The sequence below is a fragment of the Desmodus rotundus genome, chromosome 4, assembly GCF_022682495.2.
Source record: "Desmodus rotundus isolate HL8 chromosome 4, HLdesRot8A.1, whole genome shotgun sequence".
Classification (NCBI taxonomy): Eukaryota; Metazoa; Chordata; class Mammalia; order Chiroptera; family Phyllostomidae; genus Desmodus; species Desmodus rotundus.
This window is the reverse complement of record NC_071390.1, coordinates 28976945-28998512: the sequence shown is the minus strand read 5'-3', so window position 1 is coordinate 28998512 and position 21568 is coordinate 28976945. Positions and strand designations below refer to the sequence as shown.

General features: G+C 37.1%; 1 protein-coding gene across 4 annotated transcripts in view; it reads left to right on the top strand.

Annotated features, from left to right (window-relative positions):
- HECTD2 (HECT domain E3 ubiquitin protein ligase 2) overlaps positions 1-19187 on the top strand; it is a 64020-nt gene extending 44833 nt beyond the window's left edge. For 2 of the 4 annotated variants that reach the window (XM_053922915.1, XM_045197771.2), the window contains exons 12-21: positions 1393-1500; positions 2351-2483; positions 3446-3534; positions 8912-9070; positions 12011-12085; positions 12771-12858; positions 12942-13048; positions 14377-14492; positions 15299-15442; positions 16767-19187. In XM_053922915.1, coding sequence (XP_053778890.1) covers positions 1393-1500; positions 2351-2483; positions 3446-3534; positions 8912-9070; positions 12011-12085; positions 12771-12858; positions 12942-13048; positions 14377-14492; positions 15299-15442; positions 16767-16887 — 1140 coding nt within the window. In that variant the 3' untranslated portion in view covers positions 16888-19187. Of the gene's footprint in view, positions 1-1392; positions 1501-2350; positions 2484-3445; positions 3535-8902; positions 9071-12010; positions 12086-12770; positions 12859-12941; positions 13049-14376; positions 14493-15298; positions 15443-16766 lie in introns of those variants that run through there. The other 2 variants (XR_011651107.1, XR_008426699.1) reach the window with 2 other exon arrangements.
- The last annotated feature ends 2381 nt before the right edge of the window (positions 19188-21568 follow it).

The window sequence follows — 21568 nt, the reverse complement described above, 5'->3', positions numbered from 1 at the left end:
TGAATTAGAATGTTTATTATAGTAACTACCAAATCATGAAAGAAGGCTTATTAATACAGATTTTGGATATTAAAATGTTATCTACTGAGGCAGATTACTGCATGTATTTAAAATGTCTGAAATGATAGTCTTTAATCTGCACAATAATTCATTTTCTTTGCTACCAAAGAAGATGAGGTAGGCTAAAAACATTTAGATAAGTTAATTACATAAGCATGTAGACTTTATGTGATAAAGGATATGTATATATTCCTTATATTTTTATTTTTGTTTTTAAAGATTTTATTTATTCTTAGAGAAATGGGAAGGGAGGGAGAAAGAGAGGGAGAGAAACATCAATGTGCAAGAGAAACATCAATTCCTTGCCTCTCGCACGCCCCCCAACCAGGGACCTGGCCCACAACCCAGGTGTGTGCCCTGACTGGGAAACCAAACCAGCAAACTTTCGGCTTGCAGGACAACACCCAGCCCACCGAGCCACACCAGTCAGTGGCAATTCCTTATATTTTTAATGTGTTATTTTTTACATACTCATTGCTTATATTTTTTAAAAAACATAAAAAACATTAATTTTAATCACCCATGTTTTCATTACCCAAACATAATTATTGATAATATCATAGATAGTAAAAGTTATCTATTATAATAAAAATTATAGATAATACTTATATTATCTTTTAAGGGTAACAGAGTTCATTATTATATCCACAGTTTTGTTCCCTGCTTTTTTTCAGTTGTGTCTTCTGCAAACATTTTCTGTTATTTATTGTACATAGTTTCTATGACCATCATTTTTGATAGCTATATTTTATAGAGATACAAGTTTAGGATATTGCTAAAGTCTTGCTTTTATACTAATGCTATGATGAACATCTCACTATATGCAATAGTTTCTAACTTTAGAATTCCTAGAAATGGAATTATTGGGACAAAGGATATGAGAATATCATTACCGTTTCTGATAAATACTGATAAACTACTTTCTAAAGTAGGCTAATTATACTGATTGAGAGTAATTCTGTATCTAAAACAACTTAAGCCAAATTTATCATCAAAGTATATGCCTTGTTTCAAATGTTCCTACTCTGTTTATATTTATTAAACAGAAAACCATGCTACTTAAGAGATGAGACATATGGAAACATAACACTCTTTTCTATAGAAAGTGAATTATTTTTGGTCCTCCATTTTGGCTCCCCTTTGGGTTACCATTGTGCCAAAATGAAATTATAAGGCATTTTCATAACTCAAAATCTGTGCAACTGAGTTTTTAAAATTGTTTATATGAGATATGGCATAGAGAAGAATATGTGATTTTTACTAGTGTCTAAACATTTTAAATAAAATTACAGTTTAAGTAAAGTGAAAATGTTTGCTTTCTTTTTTAATTAGCAAAGTCTGGTGGATAAAGTATCTCGAAGACAGAGGCCTGATATGAATATGTTGTTCCTAAATATGAAAGTGAGGAGAACACATCTGGTTAGCGATTCTCTTGATGAGGTATAGATCATTTATTCCAAAGTGATACTAATTGATTAAAGCTCTAGATAAAGTCTATAATTCTAAAGTCTTAGTAAACTGTCTTTTATTTCTTTATGCTAGTAAGTGTGCTTCCTTATATTTTGATACCATAGTTAAAATCTGTTCTGTATTCACAATTAAGTCTTATGCTCATCTTTATATGTTTACTAATGATTTGTTAATTCTCCAGAAAGGGATTTTATATAGAACAACATTAAGTAATTCATATGTATGTATGACTATGTAACCTAGATTGCACGCCCACCTTTTTTACTGGCTGGGTGTGTGACAAGTCATTTTAACTTCGCCAAGCCTCAGATTACTCATCTAATAAAATTAGAAGTCTAATCTACAGGGTATATTGGTCTGTCTAGGGCCAAGCATCCATTGTATGTACATGTATTATAGAGTTTCATGCATGTACAGTTTTCAGCCAGATTTGCACGTGGCTATTACAAGATAAAGGCTGATTTAGTTTTGTGATTTTTTGAAAGTTTAGTATTGAAAGCAACTTAAAGAAAAGGAAATGAATTATTTTATATTGAAATCTGCTAACTTAAAATCTTGGAGACAATGTGAACCTGGGAGGCAGTGACCTTGGGCGAGGTCCCTGACTTCTCTAATTCGGTCTCTTGCTCCAGAACAACAAACGCAGTGTCTAGTGCACGCAGTGTCAGGCAGATGTATTGTGTGGATGAATGGGTGGGTGTTTTGTGACATTGTAAGTAAGATGCTGTAAGATGCCTAACACTTTTCCCAGAATTTAAAAAAAAGTTAACTTCCCTTTTCTGCCATTTGTTCTCCTCTACTGTGTCATTTCTTTAAATAGTTAACCCGGAAAAGAGCAGACTTGAAAAAGAAGTTGAAAGTTACATTTGTAGGGGAAGCTGGTTTGGATATGGGTGGCTTGACTAAAGAGTGGTTCCTTCTTCTGATTCGCCAGATTTTTCATCCAGATTATGGTGAGTATTTAATTTTTATGGACAGTATTTCTTCGTAATTGTTAGATTCAAGTAGTTACTCTTATTTTTAATTTGCCCTATGGTTTTACAGATGTTTTGTCAACCATAAATCTTGAATAATTTTTTAAAGATTGTTATTTCTATTTTTAAAACTGACCAAATTGATGATCAAAATGTTCATTATTTTACTGGGAATCAATCCTACACAAAATGTATAAAGACTTGGAAGTGTAGATTTGTAAGGGAGCATCCACTTCTTTCCTGAATAAGCTAAATGCATGAAAATTTGTCATTGAAATAACATTTAAAGTTTAAAAAGCTATAGTTTGCTCTTCTACACTAATATTTGAAGCCTCTTTCATTAAATTACAAGCCATTTTAATAAACAAATTCATTAATTTTTGAGACAAAAATAAACCCCTGAAATTCACATTTGGTTTTATTTTATTTAGAGAAAACACCTATTTGATGATTAATTTTGGTTGTTTTTCTTCAGAGGAGAGTTTTAAATGTTATTCTTTATTTGTCTATATTTTATGTATGTGTATATATATTATGTATGTATATGTGTGTATACATCATATACATACATAATATATATCATCATAATGAGAATTAGAGATGACATGGATAAATTGAAGTCTCCACATAATCCTTAAAATTAATTTTGATCATAACTAATAAATTATAAAACTGTATTTTTTATAGAAGAAATCAACTGATTTTCTGAGTTTCTGTCTTCTTACTCCATGTTTCCAGGAACCCTTGGTTCAGGATACCACTGAACAGTAAAGTGCACCTGCGTGGTCTCTGTACATGTAGATGATACATTGTAACATGAAGGGTGGTTTGTAACAGATTCCTGAACTGTTTTGCTTCTAACAGATAAGATGTCATGTATATTTTTACCACTCTGATTTTCAAATCAATCACATTAATGAAATTATGTTTCTTTTTTTCAGGCATGTTTACATATCACAAAGATTCACAATGCCATTGGTTTAGCAGCTTTAAATGTGATAACTATTCGGAATTCCGATTGGTTGGAATTGTATCCTTTAAACTTTCCACTAGGAGGTGCTAGTAGACTGGAGATTTTTTAAATATTTTTCTGAATTTTGGAAAACTACTTATTAAACATTTTGTTCAAATTAAACATTCATGTTAATTACTAAGATTTTTAATAATCTGTTATTTGTAATATAGCTATATAATGTCAGCAGATTTAATTAATTGAAAGGAGTGACTGGATATTTTATGTTTCCCTCTGAAAACCTTATCTCAAAATAAAAATGTTTATTTTCTATTACATATATTGTCAAACTTGTCAGAAGATTAGGGCTTTTTAAAAATCAACGTATGTTTTCTATTCGTAATGAACTACTTTCCTGTTAACTTTTAAGTACAAAGTAAAAGAACTAACAGAAAAATAGTTTACTTCACTCTGTTTACTAAGAGGAAATTGTGGAAATTGATCCTAGGTCTTTTATACACCCTCAAGTCCCAAGGTATTAGTAAAAATTAAAAATGGAAAGGAACTGGAGTATTTAAAGTATATGGCATTGTTTTGTAGTGTTTTTAAAATTTCGTAATTCCCTGTACCATCCTCTGACCCCTGTCAGGTGTATGGGAGACGCCATGCATGTGTGGGGTGGGAGATCAGACAGGATACCTTCTTCATTAGCCTTTCTAACTCTGGGAAGTATAATTGTGGAAGGAAGGTTGGAGAAGTAAATAAATGAGCAAGCACTGGAGACACATAGGTTAAAAGAGGGAAAAAAGTATCTACCTTTAGGTTGTTTACCATTCAGGTGGGCAGGTGACCACCACACAAGGCAGTCTGTTCTCAGTCAAAAGACCATTTGACGTTAAGAGAGAAGGGGTTCTGAGAAGAAAAAGAATCAGTGTGGTCTTCCCACAGAAGGTAGATGTTTCAAAATGAAACCGTTCCATCTGATTAACACGGGGCTGCAGAGACCAGGACCTAGAGGGACAGGACGACGGGCCGCATGTGCGCACCTTTCCCAGTGCGGTGTGGAGGGCCACTTGATTGACGCCGAGGACGCTCTGGGAGTTATGGAAGACACCTGCAGGAGAAAGTTAGGCGCCATCTAATGATGGGCTTTGAATGTCTGTCTTTGTTGGTTTGTCGAAACTAATCCTGAAGAATGTACATGGAAATTGAGACACTAGATGGAAGAAAAGGTTGTAGAGGCAGAACTATACATTGAAAGGGTAGATTTGAAATTTTGTGTATATTGTCACGTCTAAAGGTCCAAAGTGCCGAGTTCCGCAGTATAAAACACTTAACAGTTCTTAGACTTTTGTTTTTATTGTATTATTTACAGTAGTCGTTTGTTCAATGTTACTTCACTGAAAGCCCGAGTTATTGATGCTTCTCACTATACTCTGAGCTATCTGGATTTTCTGATATACATGTTTTCATACTTTACATTCTTATCACAACTAGATTTGGGTGAAATTTTGACTTTCTAATGTTTGTATTGCACTATTAGATCTTACTTAGCTATCACATTTTTAAACTAGCGTTATACAGAAGGTCATGAATTTGCTAATTGTTTTCTTTTGCAATAGACATTAGTTTCTATTCGGTCATTACCCAGAAGAGCATACTAGGCATATTCACATATGTTACATATTTCAAGTTAAACAATTACAGTTAAGTTCTCACTTAACATTGTCAATAGGTTCTGTGACTTTAAGTGAAATGACATACATATGATGAAATCAGTTTTACTATAGGCTAATTGATACAAACAAGAGTTAAGTTCCTGCAGCATCTCATCAACATAGCGATACAACATTGAATGACATGTTATTCAAGGTCCTGCTGTAAATCTAGGATTATTACAGCCACCACGTCCCATTGTTAATGTGCCCTTGCCTCACAGAAAGTAAACTGCAGAAAATAAGACTGATGCCCCGACGGCATGATAATATATAGGAAAAATGTGAGGTGATAGTGGGTAGTGATGATGTAAGTGGTTGGGAGACCTATGGAAGGGGAGGAGAACTAAAAGTTGAGAACAGGCGGTGACTGAAAGAATTTAGTTGGTTCTATACACATCTCCAGTTTTTTAATTTCAGCATCAAAACTTTGTTGTTCTAGCAGTTCCAACAGTCTTGTTTCTTTTTTTTTTTTTTTTTTTTTTTTTAAATATATTTATTGATTATGCTATTACAGTTGTCCCATTTCCCCCCCCCCACTCCACTCCATCCTGCCCACCCCCCTCCCTCCCACATTCCCCCCCCATAGTTCATGTCCATGGGTCATACTTATAAGTTCTTTGGCTTCTACATTTCCTACACTATTTTTACCCTCCCCCTGTCTATTTTCCACCTATCATCTATGCTACTTATTCTCTGTACCTTTACCCCCCTCTCCCCTTCCCACTCCCTTATTGACAACCCTCATGTTCTAGTTGTTTGCCTAGTTTGCTCTCGTTTTTGTTTTATGTGTGGTCGTTAATAACTGTGAGTTTGCTGTCATTTTTACTGTTCCTATTTTTGATCTTTTTCTTAGGTAACTCCCTTTAACATTTCATATAATAAGGGCTTGGTGATGATGAGCCTCTTCAACTTGACCTTATCTGAGAAGCACTTTATCCTCCCTTCCATTCTAAATGATAGCTTTGCTGGATACAGTAATCTTGGACGTAGGTCCTTGCGTTTAATCTTGGGTAATGTAATTATGATGTGTCTTGTTGTGTTCCTCCTTGGGTCCAGCTTCTTTGGAACTCTCTGAGCTTCCTGGACTTCCCGGAAGTCTATTTCCTTTGCCAGATCGGGGAAGTTCTCCATTATTTGTTCAAATAATTTTTCAATTTTTTGTTCTTCCTCTTCTCCTTCTGGCACCCCTATAATTCGGATGTTGGAACGTTTCAAGGTGTCCTGGAGGTTCCTACGCCTCTCCTCATTTTTCCAAGTTCTTGTTTCTTCATTCTTTTCTGGTTGGATGTTTGTTTCTTCCTTCTGGTCCACACCATTGATTTGAGTCCCAGTTTCCTTCTCATCACTATTGGTTCCCTGTACATTTTCCTTTGTTTCTCTTAGCATAGGCTTCATTTTTTCATCTGTTTTTCGAATAGATTCAACCAAGTCTGTGAGCATATTGATAACCAGTGCTTTGAACTGTGCATCCGATAGGTTGGCTATCTCTTCGTCGCTTAGTTGTATTTTTTCTGGAGCTTTGAAGTGTTCTGTCATTTGGGCCATTTTTTTTGTTTGTCTTGGCGCGTCTGTTACTTTAAGGGGCGGAGCCTCAGGTGTTCACCGGGGCGGGGTAATGCTGGTCGCTGCGCTGTGATGCTGTACGTGGGGGCGGGGCTGAGAGGGAGCAATGGCGCCCGCTTCACTCTCCTCCGGATTTCAGTCTTTCACTCCGCTACCCACAATCAAACTGGGCCCCTCTGGTGCTGCTTCCCGAGTAAGTGGGCCTGTGCACACTCTAGGCCCCTGTGGGTCTCTCCAACAACCTCTCCTGTGAGGCTGGGAGTCTCTCCTGCCGCCCCAACCCCCAGGGGCGCTTTCAATCAGAGGTTTGAGGCTTTATTTCCCCGAGCTGGAGCCCTGGGTTGCGCAGCGGTCTGCTTCGTCCGGTTTATCTGTGGGCGAATGTGGTGCTGCAATGTGCTATCCGCCACTCTGCCTGCCCCACTCTCCGCCACTCTGAGTCCGGCCCTCTGGGTTTATCTGTGCAAATGTGGGACCGCAGGGTCTGCTAGTGCTCGGACTGCCTGCGCCATTTGTCCCACACTCCGCCAGTCTCAGTCCCGCCACAGCCACGCGAGTCCTCTCCACCCCGGTGCCCGTCTCCGCCCCTCCTACCAGTCTGGATGAATGATTATTTTCTGTTTCCTTGGTGTTGGTCCCCCTTGCTGTTCGATTCTCTGTCAGTTCTGGTTGTGCGAGGAGGCGCAGTGTGTCTACCTACGCCGCCATCTTGGTTCTCCCAACAGTCTTGTTTCTAATACTCCATTTTCAAATTGTTAAGGCCTTTGAGTTTCCATGAAATGTTATAGTAAAACCCGTGATAAGTAATTTTTTAAGATTGCACAATGAGGCATAAATGTAACAATTACCGAGTACAGTTGCTCATGCCGAAAGGGGCCCTGGAACTAAGAGCAGGAGCAGTATCCTTCCGGCAGGGCTCCCACACCCTGCTCTGTCTGCACCGCAGGGTGCCCCAGTGCCTGCAGCAGAACTCCCTCATCCCCATTCCTGCCTTGCCCAGAGCTCACTGATGCAGTGTGAAATGAAACATTATAGTCTGCCTCTGAAAGTTCCCTGTAGACATTCCTGTGAGCCTACGTCCTCCTCATCTGTTAAAAACTCACCTTCACAGTTACAATTAAAAGAACCTTTTAAAATGAAAAGCGCATAGAACCAACACTACAGCAAATGATCATAAGTGGTAACTACAGTAGTGTGGTTATTGTCATTATTGCTGTTACACAATTAGAACCCCTTTTTAGTACCTGTGCCTTGAAAACACTGCTGTCTCGTCAGTATGGTTACCTATGAAATAGCGCATCTGTTTCTTAAATTGTTACCCTCACTCTGCTTTAGCAAATTGAAACACTGGCTATCTTCTAATTTTAAATATTGTTTGTAATAGTTTGTCCAGCCCGTATGTTGAGATTTCCTTTTGAGCCTATAAAATTAATGACTTCTTTAATAACTGGACATGATCATCTTTTTTGACAGTTGAAATGTGAAATTTTTTCTAAAACTCCTCTTTCAGCAAATGGATGTAATATTCTGCCATGTAACTGAGAAATAAAATACAGTTGGGCAAAGTTTATGCATAAATATCTGTAGCTTTTTAACTTGAGCCCTTTGAGTAAACTCCCACGTAATAAAGGCCTTTCAGATATTGCTGTAGGAGAGAAATTGTCCTGTTAACTTATCAAGTGTGTACATATGTCTGTGTGTGTATTCATTTGTTTATTCGGTTCAGCTCTTTACACAGTCTGTATCTGATTTTAAAGTAGTTAGAATGTCCACCCAAGTTAGTAGTGTGTTCTGTAGTGCGTTCTACTGAATGAATTGCTGCTGCTGCTTATAAAATCACCATCTTGGTTTAAATTTAAAAATTCAAATTTTGAAAATGTTTTATTTGTTAAATAATTTATACATATGTCTGAAATTATCTGATGTGATCTTAGCTAAAATTTTCTAAGGAAATCATTAATATCAACTGAACCCCTCCTTTTTACATGACTCTTTGTAATCAAGTAATTATATAAAATAAAGGGGAAATAAATGAAAGGAATGCAAGTATGTGGGATTAACTGGAAAGTGAGTGTAAGATCTGAAAGAAGTATGCAAGAAATAGACTGATGTATAATTCAAAAGTCATTTGTTGTCATGGATTTATGTTAATACTTAACATTTAGTATGCATAGCTTATGGGACTAGCTGTTTATAACAGCATTACCTTGGATATTCGCTTCCCCCCCTGCTGTTACAAGAAATTATTGAGCCCTCCCATCGTTCCCACGGATCAGAATACGCCAGTAGGCATCTGCAGTGTTACCACTGATGACTTATGTCAAATTATGCCTGTAAGTATAAAGTTACTAGCGTCTTATTCGTTAATGCTAATCTATTCTGCCTACACAGTCTTTCTCCTCCTAATGCTATTTTTATTTTTAAATATGATTTCTCTCTACTTTTGTAACCCATCTAGCTTTTTCTTTCCTTATGGAGACACATCTCCCACCTTGCAGCACTCTTCAGCTCTTACAAATATTAGAGCAGGCTTCGAAGTCAGAGACAGAGATTTGAACCCAAGCTCTGCCATTTATAAGCTCCACGACCTTGGCTAAGTTCTTTGAAGTTTCTGAGCTCTACTTTTCTTCCAGGAACAGTGAATAGTAAAACTCATGTATCAGGGGATTACATGAAATAACGAAGCACTTAGTAATTGACTCCTTTATCCTTACTACGATGATATTATGCAATATCATTAACAGCATATGCAACATCATCTCTAAAATCAATACAACATGAATTTCACGGGATTATCTCATAACAGTCCTCAGTTCAAAATTCAGATTTTTGATTATATTTAATACAGTTAAAATTTAGTAGAGACATAGAGAGTATACACACACCCTCCTGATAATCCCTTATAATAATATTTTTTACTGCTTGCAAAACGGAGCAGGCTCTGTTTAAGAAAATGAAAGATTTGCTTCTGTAGTTTTGTATCTGCAACATACTTAGCTTTGACCCTGGATTTTTCACTTAATTTTCTTATCTATAAAACAATGGAAATAGACTAATCTCTGAGTTACCGTCTCATGTTAGATTTTTTTGTCACATTCATTTCATTTTTGCGAAATTTCTCACTGATTTCATAACTTTATTATTGATTTTTGTCAATAAATTGCCTCATGATTAAAGCTATTTGAATTTGGCTCATTCACATCCAGCTTTTTTTAGTTAATGGTATTTTATGAATGACTATGCCAGAGTGCTGTTTTATATTGTGGAGCTGAAGATTTCACTGGGCTGCTATTCTTTTATTAGCTCTTTTTTTTTTTTTGGAGATTATTTATTTACTTTTAGAGAGAGAGGAAGGGAAGGAGAAAGAACGAGAGAAACACCAATGTGAAAGAGAAACATCAATTGGTTGCCTCTCACACATACCCTGACAGGGGACCGAATCCACAGCCCAGGCATATGCCCTGACCAGGAATCAAACCCGTGACCTTTTGCTTTGCAGGACAAGGCCCAACCAACTGAGCCACACCGGTCGGGACTTATTAACTCTCTAATAACAAATCTAGGTTGTGCAGGTCCTATGAGACCAACTATTGAAAATAACAAGTTTCCGTGTACGTGCATCTATAAAGATTGAAAGGAAGCGGAAAAACTGCTGCTATGTTAGGGTAGTGGAAAGTGGGTAATTTTTTAAAACATTTTATAAATGATTATTCATTTACTAATGGCATCTATTGAAAATTGGCACCTAATTTCCATTTCATGTAAAGAATATATCCTAAAATTTTTGCTTTTTTATTCAGTTCTTTACCATACGCATTTGTATACTATTCCCACGAAGAGTGAACAGGAAAGCGAAGAGAAGCATATAGTAGATATGTTTCTTAAAATCTATGAATATGGGACAAAAAGTACAGAAATTAATCAAAATACTCCTCAGTGGTGCCTTCAATATGGTGTTAATAAATGCAATAATTTCCCATGACCACTTCTCTGAGAGGTGGTCTGTGACTGAAAGCATCAGAATTCTCCAGTAACAGCATTAAGAAATCTTCCCGATAGTGTAAAAATTACACTTCAGGGTTTTTGTTGAAAGTGGAGGAGAGGCAAGTATAACCTGGAATTGCTAACTATACTATCTCTCAGTTCTGCTTAAGCCACTCTCAGATATGCACTATTAAATACAATCAGGGCATATGAACCGTGTAAAAACACTATTCTGTATTTTCACACACTCCTTATAGGTTCACAAAATCATTTTAAAAGTTGAACTGTGTGGATAACAAATAAGATTTTAGAGATAGCATCTCACAGTTAAGAGTCTAGCATTGGCAGTATCGGTGAAGATCATTCTCAACAAAAACGGGGGTTTGAAACTACAAAGGCTGAGAGGAAAGGTCTGCAGTCCCGAGGGAGGCAGCTCTGAGTGTAAGACTCCGTGATGTGCCGACGCTACTCTGTTGTTGCAAGTTTAGTCTTTGAAAGATGGTAAGTCCTTGACCTTGGATTCATTGCCTTGAAGTTCTTAATAAAAATCACAAATCTCCCAATTTCAATTTTCAGCATCCATAATTTTTATTAGTGATTGCAAATCGATGCCCATCTAAATCTGTATAAAAGTTTGTTTTAAATAGGATGGAAAATGTATTATGTGTTTAAGTATGTAAGATCATTCTAACCATGCTGTTCTTTATCTTGTAATTTTAAATAAAAACTTTTTGTAAATCTGAAAAAAATTTTAATGTTTGGCTGTTCTGTTTGTAAGTCTTTGCTCCTTGGTAACATGACTTGTAACGTAAACCAGGAAAGTGTTTTTCCAGTGTTCCCAGCTTCTTGGGAAAGAAGGGCGCTGTAGCTGACGTGTATAACCCATTTACGTGCATGAACTCTGTGTTTTTATGTTTAAGAAATGTATCCTGAAACATTAGCATATTTTAAGAGTATAAATTGAAAGTGAGGAATACTACAAATTGACAAATAGTAATGTCACAGAAAGCAGGGAGTTATGATGAGAATTTCCCTCTTGGCTTGCTGCCTGAGAATAGTTTGAACTAGATATTTTCCTCTTGTGTGGCTTTCTCCAAAGAAGAGATAGTAGAAATTATCAACAAGCATTTTGTGCTCCAGAAAATACATCTCAAATATTATGTTTATTTCAAACTCTGAAAGTGTATCTGCTCTGTCTCACAGGTAAGTGAGCTATAGTAGACCTGCTTAACTATTTTAGTTAATACTGTTTGGTTTAAGAAACACAGATAACGGATTTCTGTTTACAGGAGCTGGCCCACGGATTAAGTGAACTCCTGTCCTACGAGGGCAATGTCGAAGAAGATTTCTATTCAACATTCCAGGTACTGCTGAGGGCAGATAGCTTTCTGTTAACCATGTATTTCATGTGTGAAAATTGCCATTTGTTACGAAACACTCGTTACTAGAAAAGATCAATTAACCCATACCATCCCCTATCTTAAAGGATCTTAACCTGATAAAGTAGACAGTGAAGGAGACCCATGTAAAGGAGCAGTCAACCTAAGTGCTTAACGAAATTCACCGAGGGTAAGGGTGCTGCTCTGCTGGGCAAGTGGCACATTCCCTTGATTGCAGTGCTTTCTCGGAGCTTTTCAACTGCTAAAAATAAGCCTCTCCTGTAGCTTCAGTGCAAGAAGTTAGAAGCAGAAACAGACGGATCAGACCAAAACTCTCATTTCCACTCCTCTGACAGTGACTGGGGGATGGGAATTACTGTAACACACACAGCTCCAGAGGGTGCTACCTAGGTGGCCTCACGAGTTTTGTGAACATCAGTCAAGTACTTAACTGTGTTCAACAGAGTTAAGTTAAAGACCTACTTTTTGACCTCACAGTAGTTTCGTGACACCTCGTTCTTAATCCAAATATCAGAAGAGCTTAGTATTTCTGTAGTTTGTGTATTTAGGTGGGGAAAAACTGCTTTTTAAATTTTACAGAACTGTTCACTGAAGCCTGTTAGTATATCAACCATACCAATAAACATCTTGTGTTGGAATCTCCCATCAGGTTTTTCAAGAAGAATTTGGAATAATTAAGTCCTATAATTTAAAGCCAGGTGGTGATAAAATTCCAGTTACCAATCAAAATAGGAAGGGTAAGTTAGACACCATTTCTTAATTAAAATGCATTAGTGTTTACCATTTACTTCTATGTAACAGATGGAAAATTGCTTTTCAGAATATGTACAGCTTTATGTTGACTTTCTTCTCAACAAATCCATCTATAAGCAGTTCGCTGCATTTTATTATGGATTTCATAGTGTGTGTGCTTCAAATGCCCTTATGGTGAGTTTAAATCTTTAAATCATACTTACAGTTAGCTTTTGTAATATCATAACTGACAAATAGTTCCTTAAATATTTTAGCAGATAAGCTTTTAAAATAGAAAATGTTTTCTACTTTTTAAAGATAGAGCTAGAAATAAAAATATCCTCCCATTTCAGCCTTAACTCTCCAAAGGGAAAAAAGACCAGTCAACTCCATTTTCCTCCCCTTGTACTATGTCTTTTAGGGCTTTAAAAAATGTCCCCAAACATAGTGGATGAAGAAAACCTGTGGGCTCAGGGTCTTAATACTGAGGGGCAAAGCACAGAAAACAGTTCACACAAAAGCGCCAGAGCAAAAGCCACCTCTTACTGACTAACGAAAATATTTATGACTGCTGCTGCTTCAAGGGTCCCTCCGAGGCTCTGACTTGACCTTTACCCTCAGGAAGTAGTTTGTCTCCAGAGTCATGAGGGACTGACTGGTTTGAGTTATCTGAACCCTGTGACTGGGCCAGCTGCTATCTAGAACACCGCGTTGAAGTAAGATAAAACATAGTTTCCTAAGAGCTGGTGCTCTTCACCCCAGCTACCCAGGGCACACTCTGTCACACCACTTCTGTTTCTCCTCAGTTGTATTACGGGGGTTTGGAGTAAGGTCTTTCATTGGAATTTACTTTTCCTAGGAGAGCTTGTTTTAGAGGGACCTTTGTCACATGTTTGCTGTCAAAAGTACCTTTGAAAGCGGAGCATTTTGTTGAGCTCTGAGTTTTGTCTGTGACTCTCTGGTGGTCATGGGGGTGGAGGGAGGAGGAATAAGAATTAAATGGCACAGCTTGTCTTCTGTTTTTCAGTTTTAATCTCTTTAAGTGGAATACAACATACGTAGGTAAAAAAAAAAAGTGTACAACACAAGCAGACTGTAACCAACTGCCTACACACTCTACAGTGCACACACCCTGTGCACTGCTGGAAGGGACACTGGGACACGGGGACACTGGAGGGAGGCAGGCAGATAAGTCTAGATGCTGAGGTAGCTAAGGGTTTCAAGCTGGGTTTTGAGCAAGAGTTGTAATTTGGATTCATGCTTAGTCATCTGCTCGTTTTTCTGGCAAGGTGCTAATTACTGTTTGCAAAAGGGAGCACCCTAGTAGTTTGACAAGATTTATAAACCTTTAAAAGCAAAAATATCTTACCTCAATAGGGAAAATATAAATGGAGATTTTTCTTTACAAAAATGGTTTGATTTACTGTTAAGTCATGATTTTTAGAGTTTGATTCAGCGCAAACTGAAAACAGTTCCAATTTAACTTTTTTCAATTCTCATTTTTGATAAATACGTATTGGCAGCTGCTTCGTCCAGATGAGGTGGAGATTCTGGTGTGTGGAAGCCCTGAGCTGGATATGCACGCCCTGCAGAGAAGCACGCAGTACGACGGCTACGCGAAAACTGACTTGACTATAAGGTGAGCACTTCGCACCTCTGTCAGCGAGGTTGCAGAAGGGGGAACGAAGGAGACTGTGGTTCCTTTACTTGTGTAACTTAAGATCTTGGAGTCAAGTCAGCTGAAATATGGTAGCGTTCCACACTGCCTTCTTTTACTGCTAAAAAGTAATGTGAGAATATTAAATATGAAATAACTTAGCAGTCCCCTTGGGAGAGAGTGATATAAATAAGTTTCTATAAAAATATAGAGGTTTTGTGTTTTAAAAAATGACTTTGGTTCTAGAATTTCAGGCATTTTAATGGCACTGTGCTGAAAAATAAAATTGGCTGTCGTACTATCCACTGTTGGGCTACTTTTATAATTTTATACAAATGCATTTTTATAATAATGTCAGTCAGAAATCTAATTCATATATAGAAGCTTGTCATTCCTTTATTTCACAGTAAGGGCACCATGCGTGTTTAGGGAAGGTTTTTATCCTTCAAGCTTCCTTTGTATTACTTAGTCCAGTGATTTTAAACCTTCATCTCGTGGCACACATAAACCAATTACTAAAATTCTGTGGCACACCAAAAAATATATTTTTTGCTGACCTGACCAAAAAAGGTATAATTTTGATTCATTCACACAGGACAGCTATTTGTTGGCTGTTGTCATCTTTTTATTTGACAGTCCAAGGGAAAAGAGGTCGGTGTCCCTGCCTAAATAGTCAGGTGTTGCATGTCTTAAAAATTCTTGTGGCACTGGTTGAAAATCACTGCTTTATCCTGACTTGCAGGATTTTTTCAGGACATTTTGTATCCGTCTCCTTTGCTGTTCTCTAGATACTTTTGGGATGTTGTGCTGGGATTTCCTCTCGATCTTCAAAAGAAGCTGCTGCATTTTACTACAGGAAGTGACAGAGTTCCTGTGGGAGGAATGGCTGATCTGAACTTTAAAATCTCGAAGAATGAGACTTCTACTAATTGGTAAATTTCCAGAGTATAATTTTATTTTTAATCTACAACTTTTGCTATTAATAATATGTTTATAATTAGAGGCTTCTTTCGTTTTGAAGTCAACTTCATAGAAAAATTTTGGGAGTAAATATGGTCTTGAAATGAAAGAGGCTGTTGCTTAAGGTGCGGTATTAATTTTTCAGATTTACCAATGCTAACTGATGATAACTCCTTTCCATTAACTTTTTGCTTTGCTAAGTCTATTGCTTTGTAGTCTCTTCTAGAACTGGCTTGCTTTTAGTAGTGTATTGTCTAACCTTCTTTTTATTTAAAGGTGTTTTTATCAAAAATACTAAGGTGGGGGTTTTGGCTATTATAATTAGAACACGAAGTGCCTGTAGTACTAATCCTCTTTTTTAAAAAAATTTAGTGCTCTTTGCATATGAAAGTGGTGATGATAATGATGGCTTTAAGTTATTTCCTAATAATGTTAATGGATTAATACTGGCCTACTTCTTTTCCCAACCGTGTCATTTCTAAAGCTGATTTGAGTAGACAGTACATTGACCACAGTCATTTTCTTCTGCTGCCCCTTAGGTTCCCTGAGTTCTGTCAGTTCTTCTTTCCATTTTGGAACAGGAATTTTTCCTTTCCATTCCCACTGCTTCCACTCACAACTGTTCTGATGGCAGGGAGTTCAGAAAGCCGAGGGTCTAAGGCATCTGTAGAAACCGTGAGGGAAGATAATGATGCGCAGGTAGAGGGTGTGGGGGGCTGAACCGAAGGGCCCGGAGGGCAGTGTTGCGTGTGCACCGAGGGCCGCACGTTGAAAAGTGTGGGTATCAGGTGTCTTCCAAGTGTTCTTTTGTGTCTTGTTTTGTTTTTTACAGTCAAGACTTAAATAGGAGTAGCAGTTATACTCTATACTATTCTGCTAGGTGTTTTATATAAAAGGCTCTTTTAATCTTCTAAACAACCCCATTGGGTGGTTTGCCCTGGCCTGGCGATGAGGGAACCGAGGTTTGGAGACGGGAAGCCACTCCACAGCTGATACGTGAGGAAGGCAGTATTCGGCTTTAGATCTGTCCGAACCCAAAAATAATGCCTCCAGAACGAAAGTCGCGTGAGAGCGGAGATGATGACTGTCTCGCCCACAAACCCAGCCTGCTGTCTGGGAATGGGCCTGACACGTCGCAGGTATTTCGTAAGTACTTGTTCAGTAAAGGAAAGCATGAGTCTTCTCTTGGGAAAGTAGAGATTTGAATGGGTGTGTCCTGGTATTTTCAAAGTCGCTTAGCACTCATTCTACGTGTGTTTTAATGCTTAGTATCTTTAAAAAAAATGTTTTTCCTAGGTTGCCTGTGGCTCACACGTGCTTCAATCAACTTTGCCTTCCCCCTTACAAAAGCAAAAAGGACCTGAAACAGAAATTGATCATTGGAATTTCAAATTCAGAAGGTTTTGGACTTGAATAACCTAGAAGACTTGAAACATATTTTATATGTAGCATTCACTTCCCTCTTATTGTGCCTTTAACCTTTTCATGTTTTCGTCTCAAAACAACTTAACAGAGCTCACCAACTTTAAAATACTGACTTTTTTAAAAAATCAAATATGAAGTATGTTGGTAGAGGCATGATTTTCTAAAACCACAGATACTGCTTGAGTGAGGGAGAGACCAGATGGCCGAGAAAGGTGTGGGTCCGGCCCTTGTTTTTTATAGCGCCCTCTCATTCTCCATAAGTAGTGTATCGCAGGGGTTCCACTGGGGAGGCAGGGTGCAGGAAAGAACGCACTGACAATACAGTGGAACCCAGGACAGAGTGTGTGCTGCTGGGACCCAGTAGCAACGCAGAGAGCCACGTTGTCATTAATGTAAGGCATGTAGCCGTATTTTCACGTAGAGGTAAACAACAGGATAATTGCAAATGCAATTTACAGGGTTTTTCATATACTGGTTTTGGTCCCATAAGATTCTTTTCAGCCGTTGCTGAAAAGCATGTAAATAACTACAGAATAGCCTGAGAATAATGGGATTTTGATAGTGCAATTTATTGCTAAAGATTTATTTTTACAAAGTAAATTCAGGGTTTTAGATGTGTATACAGCTTTTACAAATCAATAAAGATGACTGTACAAGAGTGTAACTATTTTCAGACTAATTGGATCCAGGTTATATTCTTTCTAGTATTGTTAGTCTGCATGCACATTGGCATTAGTAACTTTGAGTACTCTGTAATATTTGTATAAAGATCCTTTCTTCTTAAGGGTTGTGATATTAAAAAAGAAATCACATAACTAATCATTGATAAATTAAGTCAGTTATAAGCACAAAAGAAAATGTTTTTATATATACTTTGATTGATGTACAAGGCTTATTTGTAATATTTTTTGATCATCAGTTGTCTGAAACACTAATTTTGGGGAAAGGTTAGGATAAGATATTTGACAAAAGTGAATACATAACATTTCTGTCAAAATGACGTACTTGGTGTAAAATAATCAAGTTCAACATTTTGATCAAAATGTTTGTTTTTCACTGAATTCTGAGTATAGTAAATTCAAAAGTACCCTTTTGGGAGTTTCTAATAAAGTAGCATGTAAAAAGGAAATGTATTTTAAATCAGACAGTAAATGGTTTTCTTTTTAATTTACAGCAAATGAAGCAGTTTTATTAGCATGCTATAAATATTTCCTAATCAAGACTTCTCTATGTTCCTTCAGAGAACTCTGAAGATATATTTGCAATAATAAGGAAGCCAGCATTTAGTACCAGCATATGGTTCACATGCAAATAATACTTTCCCACAATTTTTTCTGAACTACGTTATTTTCTTACCGCTATGCTTCCTGCACCCAACCAGCAGAATTCTTTTAGGGTGAAGGAACTAATCAGCTTGTTTTCCTGCAGTTCGGAAGCTAGGCCACGAATCTTGGTTTACTATTCTCTTTGAAGCAGAAGTGACTCTGCTTTTTCATTTAGATATACTATTTAAAGGATTTTCTTCAAAATCTTGGAAAGCCTAAGAGAGTTCAAGGCATGTTGGTTTCATTTTGTTCGCTCTGTTTTTTATCTACATGCAAATAAAACTGCTTCTCTCTTACGCCGCTAGAACTAGAAAGTAAGATGTTTAACGTAGGTTACTACTAACTAATAAGCACAAAAGAATCACGTATAAGAAACCAGATTTAAGTGTTTTAAATAAAATGAAAATAAAGTTTTTACTTGGTAGAGATGGGAAATTGTAGTGGCTTCATCTGCATGTTTAATGACGTGCTTGTATAGCAATAGGTGTGTCATTTTTAAATAAGAAGTACACAAGCAAGCCAGACTTTTAAATGACAAAGTCCGTAAGTAACTGGAAAACTTTTGTTGTCTGTTGTAAGTTGAAATTTATAACCATTTATCACTTAATTGCACATTGCCTTTATTTATTTATGCTGTTTTGGGTTTACAGTGTAATAATACCTCATTTAAAAAAAAAACACTACTGTTACATTTCGTTAATTTAAACAGCTAAAAATTCATGTTACTGCTTTTTTATATAATCTGTTAATGAATTCTTGGTTTTTTGTATCTGCCACAGTAACTTAAATCATTATACAGTATTTATCATCATTTATAAAATGTCCTGTCCTTTTTTAATCTTTGCTTAGTCATATTTGTCTGTATGATCGGAGGTTTTTAACCTGTTTTTTGTACAAATCTGTATTGTATTAAGTTGTCAACTTCTGGGTAAAACTTTTCAAATATTAAAGTTATACAATCTGTCAGGTTTCAGTTCATTTTTTAAATATTAAGCAATTAATTAAAACCATAAGTTTAAAATGTTTTATAAATGCAAACATTCTCTTCATTCTACTACTGTCTCTTAAACTAGCTTAGGAAAATCGCTAGTACATATAGCTTCAATAATGTGTGTTGCTGTTGACACCAAATGTAACCAGCTTCTTTACCATGCTTTCCAATGTGCTGAAACAGTGCACTACATCCTGTGCCTGGGCGGTCGCACACATATTCCACCCAATCAGTGTCACACCATGGGGGCCGCCCAGGAATGAAAACGTGACATTTCATTGGCTGCAGATAGATGACTTCAGAACTTAGTACTTCTCCCCAAAACTATTAGTGTGGCTTTTTTTTTCCTTGCCCACATTGCCTATGCTTAAGAAAAAAAGAGTATGAAAATGAAGGGAGAAAATGTCATGAGTGGAAGAAGACAGGTGGCTGAGGAGTGGAAGAAAGACTAGGGTGGGCTTTCACAGGGAAGGGTACAAGATCAGTTCACCCAGATGGCCACATAGCCTTCAGTCCAGAGTAGTAGTTAAAAACAGCACTGTGGCCCTGGCAAGTTAGCTCAGTTGGTTAGAGCATCATCCCAATACGCCAAGGTTGCAGGTTCAATCCCCAGTCAGGACATATAAGAATCATCCAATAAATGCATAAATAAATGGAACAACAAATCAATGTCTCTCTCTCTCTCTCTCCCCCCACCTCTCAATCTCTGCTGCTGCTGATTCTTCTTCCTCTTCTTCCTCTCTCAAACCAATAAATTAAAAAAAAAAAAAACTTTATTAAAAAAAAGGATTGTGCCAGACTACTTGGGTTTGGGTTTACTGTTTCCTGGTACAAGTTACTTTATCTCCCTGTGCCTCAATTATCAAGTGAAAATAATTTGTAAAATGGAAATAATAAACCTACTTATTTCATATAGAGGGTTGTAGGGAGGATTAAATGAACATGTGAAAGCACCTACACATTGCCTGGCCTACAGTAAGCAGTGTAATGCGGTACCATTTTACAACCACTGCTTCCGAAGCCTTCTGGAGGATTTTGACTGTGAGACATAGAATGCAACTACAGATACCAGAACAAAGTGCTTTTGAGGCATTAAAATTGTGTTAGGATATTTGTTACTTGAAACAGTACTTTAGAATTTATCCTTATACATGTCTCAGTAGGCAAAGGTTTATGATACTATTTTACAGATGTGTAACAAGATACAAATTTAAAACTCAAAAATAAATGAGTTTATTTTTAATAAACATTTCAAATGTAGAGAAAACTTCCAGAGAGTAACATCATAAAACCATGTTCCTACTTTTTTATATCTAACAAATGTTAACATTTTGCAAGAGTTTTTAAAAATAAAATGTGACAGATGGAGTAGAAGCCCCTTTCTGAGCACTTCTCCAGTTTCAATATACTTTCTCTCTTTTCTCCATTGAGCTGCATTTGGTGTGAATGCTTCCCACAGAGTCTTACATTCGTATTACAAATGTGTCTCTCTGTAAACACCACACTGTATCATAGTTGCATATATAACATCACACTCTACCTTTACAAACTTTTACACTCAATATTGTCTTTTCTAGGTTTATCCTTGATTATACATTTCAAGATAATTCACCAATTTTAATGTCAGAATAGAATCTGAAATTCTATTCTGACAATAGAATCTGATATTAAGTGAATATACCACCGTTTGTTGATGCCTCCTCCCGCAGACTAACACTGACATATTTTCTCCATTGTGAGCCAGGCATCGACGAGCACCTTGCCCATGGTGAGCGAGCATGCACCGGTGTCCCCAGGCTATAGCCCAGGTGTGGAATGGCTGAACCACAGGGTTCACATCTCCAGCTCTACCAAATACTGTCCAGTCGCTCTTTCTGGAACGGTGGTTCCAGCATTATTTCCACCATGTCGTAAGAGTTGTCATTTCTCCACATTCTCCTCCACACTTGGCTTTAGCTGACCGTTTTTTGTTAGATCAGTGTGTTTTAATTTACATTTCCATAATTGAGCACCTTTTTGTTCATTCACAGGCTATTCAGATTTCTTCTATGAATGGCCAGTGCAATATTCTTTGCCTAATTTTTTTCTATTTTCTTTTCCTCGTTGGTTTTTAGGAGGGTTTTTTTTTCTGGATATTGATCCTTTGTTAACAGGAGCAACACTGCTTCAGTATGAATTCAAGATCTGCCATCAACTATGTGACTTTGGACAAATAACATCTCACCTCAGTTTACCCATCTGTAAAATAAAGAAGTGATACATAACGCATACAGAGGTCTGTCCAGAAAAAGCCCAGCCATTGTTAATATAATGAGAACAGTTTGCGTGACGTCAGTGTAACCTGGCAGCCAAGGAGA